General features: G+C 32.2%; 1 protein-coding gene across 3 annotated transcripts; it reads right to left on the reverse strand.

Annotated features, from left to right (window-relative positions):
- Positions 1-454: 454 nt before the first annotated feature.
- LOC128155777 (mechanosensory protein 2-like) lies at positions 455-10,116 on the reverse strand. 3 transcript variants are annotated; one of them, XM_052817633.1, is made up of 9 exons: positions 9,938-10,116; positions 8,355-8,473; positions 8,089-8,161; positions 7,508-7,590; positions 7,171-7,374; positions 5,357-5,412; positions 2,426-2,504; positions 2,029-2,190; positions 455-1,448 (listed from the first exon to the last, which is right to left on the reverse strand). In XM_052817633.1, exons 1-9 carry the CDS (start codon positions 9,975-9,977, stop codon positions 1,401-1,403), a joined length of 864 nt encoding a protein of 287 aa, XP_052673593.1. In that variant the 5' UTR covers positions 9,978-10,116; the 3' UTR covers positions 455-1,400. The 3 variants fall into 3 exon arrangements, with proteins under 3 accessions (XP_052673593.1, XP_052673592.1, XP_052673594.1); XM_052817632.1 differs by having other exon boundaries at positions 9,801-9,938; XM_052817634.1 differs by lacking the exon at positions 9,938-10,116 and adding an exon at positions 9,066-9,203.
- Positions 10,117-11,982: the final 1,866 nt, after the last annotated feature.

Below are 11,982 nucleotides of genomic sequence, written 5' to 3' on the forward strand. Positions count from 1 at the left end.
CTGAAGAAAACACAATTTGTCGAAAGTATAAGATGGTGGCAAATCGCTTCTTCAAATTTCGATCATTTGAATTAGCCCCTCTCTTTAAAGCTCTAACAATTACACTCGAGGGTATTTAAAGGTTTATACATTGCTCTAGCCATTTCTCAAAGCTTTTGTGAATAAGATATTGAACTTTCACACAAAAATGTTCTGAAATGATTTCGAATGAACCAGTTCGTATCGACCTGTTCGAGTATTAAACAAATAGCAACGCTTAAAAACAACACTTGACATACATATAGTTCAATAGATTTTGAAATGTACGTTTTATATGATGCGTTTTCCATTTCATTTTCCAATTTCTTAGTCTTCCATATTTGGGCACTTTGCCTAATACAACTACATGCATGTTCACTGGAACTTTGTAGTTGAATTTCGGGATTTAGAAAAGTTCAACAAATACGTACACCCATTCACAATCTTTTGACATTTTAATTTTTTATTTTCAAATCAAAGAATTTACAGAGTTACAAAAATAGTTTACACAACAAAGGATGCCAGTAATAGGGCATCATTACATTCAAGAGTATAAAATCAACATCTGGGACCAAGTTTAAGTTCTTTTCCCTACTGAAGTCAGAGAAACTACATTGGATTCAGTTTATCCGAGAGCATACACTTATGAGAGACAATACAAGACCAGTGTTTTATAAGAATGTCCATGTCTTGAATAACAAGAGGTAATAGATACATAACTACATAACGTGCCACAAATCCTGTTTTCAACCTGCTATTGGGGAAACCTGCACAATTTAGTATTTCATGGATCCATTTCAAAAATATGAAATACAATAAAAAATTTAAAAAAAATACATAGAAAACCTGAAAGACTTAATGAATATCTCTAGATATCATAGTTATTAATATCATCTGGAAAAAAAAAAAACCTTGCTATAAAACTTTTTCTCAATTGGGAAAAAAAAGATGCAAGCAAAAGGAGCATTAATATCGCTTCCAAGTTTAGGGGGCAAATTAAATGACCACTATAGGCACTCAGAACATCACTGACTTTGGTTTAGATTGATTCTCAAGACATGGATGATTTCCAAGGATTATATGAGTATCCTGAATTACACTTGCATATAACAGGATAGGCTTGGTATGTGGGTACTTGATCCTATTCAAATTGATCCTATTCAAATTAAAGTCCATCAATTGAAACAAATATGATGGAAACAAGTAATGTCTCAATCTTATATCACAAATTGGTAATCATTGTTAAATTCAAGTAATATAAATTTGTCAAGTTAGATGTATATTGCGCCTCAGATATGAATGAAGGCTTCTGCAGTGAATATACCTTTAATTATAATAATAAGTGGGCATGCATGCTTCATATTTATGATCCGTAATCCAGATCAGAATTGTGTTACATCCCGTTTTGGAAAACCAACAGATGATAAAAGCTGCAAGAAGAATGAAAGACTCAATAAGGAGAGATTTCATTAGGTGGGGGACAAGACAGTCTCAATAAAAGTGTGAGAATTTCACACAAGTGCAAAGTAAAATTTACTAAGTTGATACTTATGATAAAACTGATTTACTGGGTAATTGGTATCAAATCAAAATATAAAATTTATTTCAATGATGAATACTTTTTAGAACAACAATGCATAAACAGAATTTGAAACAGTTTTGTTAGTTGAACACGTTATGTTAATCAGTAATAAAAACACTGGTGTAAAATCTCGAATAAAAAATTAAAAAATTAAAAGTAAAATTAACCACGCCTGTAAAACAAGCCTGTTATACAAGGCAAAGTACCCATGTTCACTTAGTCAAGTGTTTACCTCCAACAATTTGGAGCAATGAGTAGCTTTTCAGCTCTATAAGAGCAAAGTACTTGATGCTCTCAGCAAGAAAACACAAATAAATAAATATAGCTTCAGCATGGCATCCATGAATCTTTCCCAATGTAGCTGTACTTTTAAAAACTGTGCATATGCAAACAATGTTAGATTATTTCTTCATAAAAGTAGCCATTACATCAATAGGCAGAGGGAAAATAATGGTCGAGTTCTTCTCTGCTGCGATGGAGTTAAGAGTCTGCAGGTAACGGAGTTGAATGGCGGCCGGAGACTCCATCATGACATCAGCGGCTTCTTTCAGCGCACGCGACGCCTTCTGTTCTCCTTCAGCAGCAACAATCTGAAACAGACATAATACATGATTAACTTGCAACTACACTAGCATTGTTTTCAAATATTGAGTAAAGCCATGAAGTAGCCAGCTCTAAGTAACCTCCAATTAATGCATATAATTGTTTCCTTTTGATAACAATTGTCAGGATATAAACAGTAGACGATTTACAATGTTTCCTGTACTGTAAGGAAAATGTATCTTGATATCACATTCAGCTAATAATAGTGTCTGTAATACCAACCTTAGCCCTGGCCTCTCTGGATGCTTCTGCCTCGGCTGCCATAGCTCTCTGTAACTGGATGGGGAGGCGGACATCTTTACTGTAAACAAAGAGGGATTTTTTTAACTAGATATCGAAAATAAAATTTGACACACATGGTTGTTTTAGCTGTACATGGAGAAAAAATGTTTCCTATTTATCAAACAATTCTATAAATAAAGTCTCCAGAACCTTTTCTTTATTACTACAGCTTTTTAAAAGAATGTTATCTTTTCATAAACAAAATCAAAGGCCTGAAGGGCCACAATGGCGTCGAGTTAAAGTTAATTTGAAGAGTAAAAACCTAAATAATTTTTTTAACAAGTGAAAAGCTGTCAATGTGACAGCTAACCGGGTTTTCTTTTTATATGCAAACAGTAACCATAATCCATGTCAACCCATACTGGTACTGTACCAGTTATCGGCTAAGACCAGTTATCGGCGAAACTGAGGGTTCGGGTTTATAGCATGTGACTATCCGAGATTTTTTAATTCAGTCGTCTGTTTCGAATGAAGAAAAGTAAGTTTGCTTGAAAACTTTCTTGAATGTGTTTTAAACATAAGCTTAAACGATCATTGTTTACCGCTGATTTACATCTTTGCACTTTCAGCTACGGGGAAAGTGACGTAATAAGTTAAAAATAGAATATGACCTTTTTGTAATACGTTATTATATCCCTTCTTTAATTTGACATATAATATCAATACATATAAAATTTCTAAACAAAAGAAATTCTCTAAATTCTGAGAGATTCATGGTGCAGTTGAACGCCTGATTGCAAAATTATGTATTGAACAGCATACGTTTTTATGTATTAACGTATGATGATAAACGGATAATTTTATGAGTTTTGCTTATGTATAGTAACCCCTATGACCTATAGACTGACCCCGCAAGGAACATAATTCAATTTAAACTTTGAAGAATATAAAATCAACATATGTAAAGGGATATTACTGTGTTATTATCACGAAGCCGATAACTGGTACAGTAAATGGTAAAAACTCGGCAAATTCGGAGCGTACTAAATAGCACAAAAACAATATGTTTGGGTTCTAAATGATGATATAATCTAACAGATTGATAAATTAGGAGTTCACCATTTAAAATATGTCGAGTTTTAGTCAAATATATCAAGAAATAAGGAAACACGAAAAGAAAACGTAAAATTATAGCCGATAACTGGTACAGTGCCAGTATCCAGTGAAATAAAGTACCCCATATGCAATATTTTGCTAAAAAGACTTAGTTCAAAAGCTGGTATTTTTTTCATAAATAATCAGAAATAAAAATCCTAGAAATATTCACACCTCTGATACATGTACAATTAATCTGCAAAAGAACAACTTTTTATCTATAAAACTGTAGGAATAGTTATCTGTACAATGAGGTTACTCTATATGCAATATTTTGCTAAAAATTGACTATCTTCAAAAGCTGGTATTTTTTTCACAAATTATCAGTAATCAAAATCCTAGCAATATGCACACCTCTGATATATGTATAATTGATCTGCAAAAGAACAACTTCTTATCTTGAAAACTGTAAGAGGAGCTATCTGTACAATGAGGGTACGCTATATGCAATACTTTGCCCAAAAATGACTAAATTTTTTGATTTTTTTTTCATAAATTATCAGTAACCAAAATCCAAGCAATTTTTTTCATAAATTATCAGTAACCAAACTCCTAGCAATAAGCACACCTCTGATATATATATAACTGATCTGCAAAAGAAAAATTCCTATCTTGAGAACTGTAGGAGGAGTTATCCGTACAATGAGGGTACCCTATATGCAATATTTTGCCAAAAAATGACCAAGTTCAAAAGCTGGTATTTTTTTTTCATAAATTATCGAAAATCAAAATCCTAGCAGTATGCATACCTCTGATATATGTATAATTGATCTGCAAAAGAACAACTTCCTATTTTGAAAACTGTAGGAGGACTTATCCGTACAATGAGGGTACCCTATATGCAATATTTTGCCCAAAAAAATGACCAAGTTCAAAAGCTGGTATTTTTTTCATAAATTATCAAAAATAAAAAAAAAATTAAAAATAGAAAATGTTATTTATCACATAACTAATAAAATTACAACTCATTACAAATTTGCTCACCTAATTCTTAAAAAGTTTTGAATTTCAATTGAAAATTTAAGTTTATAGAAATATCTTAGGAGTTAAAAACTTTTTAGATTTTTTTCCTCTATTTATATGAAAATTAATATTAAAATTATTATTGTGTTTAATCTTATATATTGTCTACTGCTGATAACCACTCTGTCTCTCATTATCAATTTCATCTAAAATTCACAAGGATCCAAATGACACGGGCCGAAAAGATCAGGGGTAGATAAAAGAAAGCACCCATTCACGTTGTTTACAAAGTGAAAGTAGTTCACTAGTTGGTTTAAAATAACTTTTGGTTGTAGATGTACTTATCGCTCGATTAGGAAGTTTTGTTTCTACAAGATCAAACATTTGTGCATTGTCAATTTTCGATATGGATACAAAATAATCTATTTTGCAGGCTAGTACATTTCATAACCAAATTGAGTATGTAAGCCCAGCTATCGCATGTGTCTCGATGCTAGTGTATTCATCCGCTGAAACCGAGACATATTGTTTTCAATAAAATGTGAACATTTTTAAAGACGGCAACCATTTCGAATCTGCAAACTTGTTTTGTTGACGTATAGTTCTGCTCGAAATTGAAGTATGTCATCTATTTTTCTTCAAACACATACGAAAACTTTGCACTCATTTGAGTTGTTTGGTTCCTAAAAATGTAGCTTCCGGACGAACGATCCCTAGATGGCTTTCGAGCTTCGCTCGACGCCATAAAAATGTTATATCATGAAATTAAGTATTGTATCACCATTATAACACAGCTTATGTACCCCTACTTACATCTCAACTCTCTCTACTTTGACACCCCAGGGATCTGTAGCTTCATCAAGTTGTACCTAAAATAAATAATAAATTTCTCTGTTATTGGTTCAGTATACATGTAATAACATCTTTGTGATACATCTGAAAAAAGTCGAGAAGACTTTTTTAAGAATACTCAGCAAGTATAAGTACTAATCTAATTACATGTACAGTAAAACATGGCTATAGCAAACATGCTTATAATGAATTGACGCTTCCTGCGAAGTGATTTTTACTCCCCATGACTTCATAACATGTTGTGAACTTGACGAATATAATGAATTACTCTTTTAACAAAGCAAATTGGCCCATCCCAGAAGTAAATTTGATGGATATGAATTACGCTTTTAACGAAGCAAATTGGCCCATCCCAGACACTTCGTTATAAGCGTGTTTTACTGTACAATCGATATAAATAAAATGTTCAAGTTACAAGCCTTTCCCTACTAAAATAAACAACTTTATCAATTAAAAAAATCAATAAAATCTTTTTTGACATTACAGGAAACACTCTTGTTCAAATATTGAACTCCATTTAACCCCTTTAAAGCTTTTTTTCTGCTTTATTTAACAATACAGACCATTCACAACTATCTTCAGTTGAAAAACAAATTCATACGAAATATACAGTTTGATACTCATTTTCAATGTCAATTACTAATCTGGTGTTAAAGCTTGATTAACAGCTTTCCTATTTGCAAGAAACCCTTAATAAAAGATAACCACACACTCAATATGGATGGTGAATATGACTCTCTAGATACTTAACAATCCAGAAGAATAAAAATCAATATCAGATATCAGAATCCATACTATTTCTGAACATCCTGCAGAACTTTAAAAAAAGAACTACATGTGTTTAAAAAATACTATTCTTTATACTATAAAACCAATTAAACTCACAGCTTTAGTAAAGATCAGACACTTCCTTGAACTTAAATTGGAGAGTAAGTACTTAATGTAGCCACATTTCAGTCTCTTTACATCAATGATACATGTATAAGTATTGATTTATTTAGCAGAAACACTTCCAGGAATCAATGGTAGACATTGTTGATATACAATGAATAATACCAAGTAATTATAGTTGGGTATCTTTGATAATCGATTTCTATGCCTTTACATGGAAATTGGGTCGAGTCATCCCTGATATATATGTTAACTATGACCATTATGAACAACTGTACTCTGAAACAACCTGATTTCTACACAATGTCCAATGATACAAAGCCCATAGGTAAATATGTAAAGTTAAAGATTGATTCAACATCATTAAACTGAATATCCAATAAATCTTAATATGAATACTGAATCAAAATATCCTTCCACAATGCCCCATCGGAATTTTTTTAAACCAACAATTCATAATTAATTTACCACCAATTTATATCATTAGCTCTATACATATATATATATGAAACAATTACTGGTATTTAAAAAATTGGTTTTTCTGTTCTATCGAATTGGTTTTGATTGCATACCCACATTCAGTCTTTTTTTCAAAGATTTCAATATTTTAGATACCAGACCTAAACACCACTTCTTTTGCTAGTAATCATATATATATACATGTATATACATTTTGTATATCTAACAGACAATACTGTCAAAAGCTCCTGATAAATATATAGGCTCAGAAAGATAATTTTTATCATAATAAAAGTACTTAGAAATTTGTAATGTGATTTTTTTAGTCCATAGATTGGCTATAACTTAGGTGCCATGTATGTATTTCTCTGAAATCATTGCATTTTTTTTTACACAGTATTATGTAAAGTTCTGCAGATTAATACCTTCATGTTTGAGGCAATGGATTCTCTATCAGTCAAAAGCTCTGCCATAAGCCTGGTTCCAAGGACATTTCTTAATGTGGTAGCAGCTAACAGACGGGTGGACTGGTAAGCATCAGAGACATTGACTGTTGCCATGGTAGCATCAAAGATTCTGATATAAATAACGGCATCCACAGCTACAGTGACAGAGTCTTTTGTAAGGATCTGAATGGAATTGAAAAGAAGTACATGTTAATGTAGTGTATAGCACATTTCATTTATTTCTGTATTATTTCAAGCATTAATTATTGTTGGATCTACCAATTAAAATTATCTAACAAAAATAGCTGACACTTACTTCTTGTGGGGGCACATCATATGTAAGGGTTCTCATATCAGTTTTCTTAAAGTCATCAATGCAAGGCAAGATGAAAAATAATCCTACAAGTAAAATCAAACACCATATGATGGTTTATACACCAACCATTAGGGATTTTTAAAGATTGGGGAGGGGAAGGGGTGCGTGGTCAGGTGAGAGAGAGTTCTCCAATCCTTGTAAAAAGCTATATATATTCTTGCTTGCAAACACTTTTATACTTGATGTGACTTATCAAATAAAATTAACACAAAAAAATGACTGCAAAAAAATTTACTTTTGACTCAGTCAAATATTAAAAATGAGAAAGTTCACTGATCCAGGTTTGTGAAGTGGACTTATTGTGAAACAGAATACTGGTATTTACACTGCTATGTGAACCAGTGAGGCAGCAATACAAAACATTATATGTGCATCATATATCCCTTTAAAAAATCCACAAACTGATAGTTTACTTTCCTGCCACACTGACTGAAGGCCAAGTAAAAGATTCCAGTGATACTAGTTTGGATAAGGAGTCAACATACATAAATCCATTCTTAATAAGTAAGGTAAATACTTACCTGGGCCTTTGGCTCCTCCAGGTAAAACTCGCCCCAGTCTGAAAATGACTGCCCTCTCATACTCTTGCACCACCTGGATTTTAAATCGACCAAAATATAATTACACTCACATTGTTTTAAGGTCAATGTTGATGAGTTACAGCTAGTCTAAGAGAATCTAATAAGTTTCAATATGACAGCTAGATTAATATACAAAATCCTACTGCAATAATTCTAAAATCTCTATACATCAACTCTGTAAAAAAAACACCAACAAACAATTTTACCTTAATTGTTAAACAAAGGGAAAGTGGGAAAAACAATGCAACAAGAATGTAGGAAAATGCCATCAAAATGTATCCACAGCAACCAATATCCCCATCCTGCTCAGTATGTTGCTCTTGACCTGTCAACAACAATTCATTAATAAAATCGAAATTTATCTGACTTTTTTGCAAATATTTTGCCACATTATGAATCCCTCGCCTGGTCTTTTAATTGACACAGAATATGAGGCATGATTGCATACACATATGCACTAGAGCAACTATGATTACATACACAAATTAGCTATCATGCAAAGATAAACATTTTCGCTTTATACATTGCAATAAAGGAAACTCTTTTGATCAAACTGACAAACGTTGGACCGCGGCGCGGGGTTACTATTTTGGGCGTTTTCCCAATGAAACGATTTTATTATATCTTAATATCAGTGGATACACTTATTCAATAAACACATCTTTCAATAAAACCTTGTAGACATTTATGAATTACAAATTTGACTTTGTGTTTCATATATGAAACCAAATCACAATAAAAACCTCTTTAAATTAACAATGAAAGCTACTGCGATGTAGTGGATCGATGACTGACAACATCAAAACATGGTCGTTACGGAGGATCGTACAATTCCCCACAAATCTTGTTGTACACATATTTTCAAATTTGTCTCCAAAATGTTGCAGTTCACATGATATTCACAATAATCATCTTACCTCGCTGCATCGTTCAAATTTGTTAAGTTCAATCCGGTTGATCTCTAAGCCTATTTTAACATACCCAGTGTACAATGTGACGTCACAGTATACACTTGTCACGAGGTCCAGATTTCGCAATGTTCGATTTTGACATACTGACCAAACATCATAAATTGATTTCAATTGAATATTTGATACGTCATCATTGTATAAAAAAACTTTAATTATTTACATATTGCCTTAATATTCTCCAGACAATGCGATGTTTACTTGTTTTACCAATGTTTACACCTATATATTACATCTACTCATGTTTATTCATGAGACTATTTATACTATAAATGTAAGGAAAATCAAAATGGAGTCTTTTTTTTTTCATAGATATGACATATGTTGGTTGAAGAATCTACACATGCTTGACGCGCGCGAGGATGGTATGTGATGGACAAAGATAAGGTTATCCATTTATCTGTATATATCTAGCACATCCACCTTCAACCATTTTTTATCTTCCAGTGAACATGGGGAACAAAGTTGGCCAAGTCAGTTATTTCGATGGAATACAACCACATGTTTTTAATGCTGATAAAACCATAATGCAATATATGCCTGTTTACAAATGTGCGACACGACACAAATCGATGCAATAGTCAAAAGACATGCACTCCTTCATAGTAAAAATGTTTTGTACATGTAGACAATTTCTATCAAACACCTACGTTAACAACAATGTACATAATCTGTATCTCTTACCCTTTGCAGAGTTAACAAGTTCTAAGTCCTGTCTGTCCTCGGCCATTATAGAAGCTTATACTACTGCAAAGTATAAACACACTTGCGCTGCTATATCTGTGCGTGCCAATGAATTAAATTATAAATAGCAATTGTACCTTGCGACGGATGGACCTTCCCGGTGGAACCGCTGTGCATGGCTATTTTCCTTGTTTATTAGCGTGTAAAGCTGCAATATTACAAAACGGGAAGTTTTCTTAAATTTATATTATAGAAATGTCTCATTTGACGTATACAGGTAAATAAAAAGTGCACGGGGTATGACAATTACACGGATTACCAAATACACCGGTAATGACGAAATGATCGATAGACGATGAATGTAAACAAATGTTACCCAGGTGAGACCGAGGACTTTTAAACAGAGAGAGAGAGAGGGGGAGGGAGAGAGGGAGGATATTTTCATACACCTTTATTTGCATTGCTTCATTATGTCTTAATTGGTTAAAACCTTAAAAATTATATTCCATCATATATATATATATATATATATATATATATATATATATATATATATATATATATATATATATTCCATCATATACATATATATATATATATATATATATATATACATATATATATATATATATATATATATATATATATATATATATATATATATATATATATATATATATATATATATATATATATATTGAGGGTAACATTGATTATATTAGCCCCCGAGGGACGAAATATTGCCCAATGCAAAGCGGAGGGCAATATCGTTGTCCCAAGGGTGCTAATATAACCAAAGTTGCCTGAAAACACACTCAACATTATTACTTATTAGGTTAGTTACTGACTCACTACGGAAATATATTGGGTTGATCAATCTCATAGATGGCGAGGCGAACTTACTAATAAGTGTTTTGTTTTCCCGAGGACTATCAAGCGACATATTCACAAATAGTGATGATCATGGCACAGCCATGTACAAGATGCCTAACATCTCGTCCAATTTAACTCATTTAAACACTTCAAAATTTTCCATCTCACCTTTCAAATACTCTTTAAAAATCTTTGCTTCACCCATGTTTACCTACAATGTTTTGCTGCTATTCAATTTTAAATGTTTTCTCCCTTTCCTCTGCAGAGATTTGATCAAATTTCGACGCTGCGATTTTGTTCTGCTCCAGACAAAACAATGTGACGTCAATATTCTAAGGGCAACTACTCTAATTTTAAAGAATTTCAAAGGGCAACTACTCCAAATACTTTAAGAACTTACGACATGCGGTTTATGTATTAAATACTATGAAATGTCGAGATGAGTAAGCGAAGCGTCGACCAATGACGGCCATATTGCCTAATATTAATTCTCACAGAACAAATATAGAGATATATGAGGCAATCACGTGCTATGTTTAAACCAATGAAAATGTGACATTTCAGTCCAAGGGAAAACAATATTTTGTTTTGATATATCACGAATTCAATTTGTGCAAAGTTCATTTCCAAAATATCCTCAGCATCAAACGGTCACTGGTGATATTCCGCCGCCCTAAGAATTTAACATACAGATGTTCTACCTGATTTTACTTCACAGTAATTCGCAAATCCTTATATCCTTTATGATAGCAAATGGTAGCATTGCATGTTTGTTGTTTACTTGCCTTGACTGACTGTCTATTATGACGTCATGACCTTGTTTTGGAGTCAAGAAGAGTTATTTACATCACCGTTTACAAATCAACAAATCAAAAGCGATTAATTGAAATGAGGGAATATTCTCTAGATATTATTCCTAGGCGGTCAATGTTAAAAAAATATTGACTGGTCAACATTTTTCGGACGAGCTAATATTACAATTATTGACTATTCGTCTATATAGAGTTATATAGTGAGAATTTACTACTGAATATAACATATATATATATATATATATATATATATATAGCCGGTACATATTACATGTATATGTATATTATATGACATATACTTTTTTATTCATTTCAAAATTTAATGACTTAACCATTACTTAACCATGACTTAATCATTGACCAAAATTTTGTATGAAACTTCTTTTTGTTAAATGTATCCTTTTTTCTAATTAAAAAATTTTCTTTATGAGTCCAACACTCAACAAATGCATGAGTTAACCCCATACTGGAAAAAGAATGCTTAAATACCGGTACAT

This window comes from Crassostrea angulata, chromosome 7 (genome assembly GCF_025612915.1).
Source record: "Crassostrea angulata isolate pt1a10 chromosome 7, ASM2561291v2, whole genome shotgun sequence".
In the NCBI taxonomy this organism is placed as follows: domain Eukaryota; kingdom Metazoa; phylum Mollusca; class Bivalvia; order Ostreida; family Ostreidae; genus Magallana; species Magallana angulata.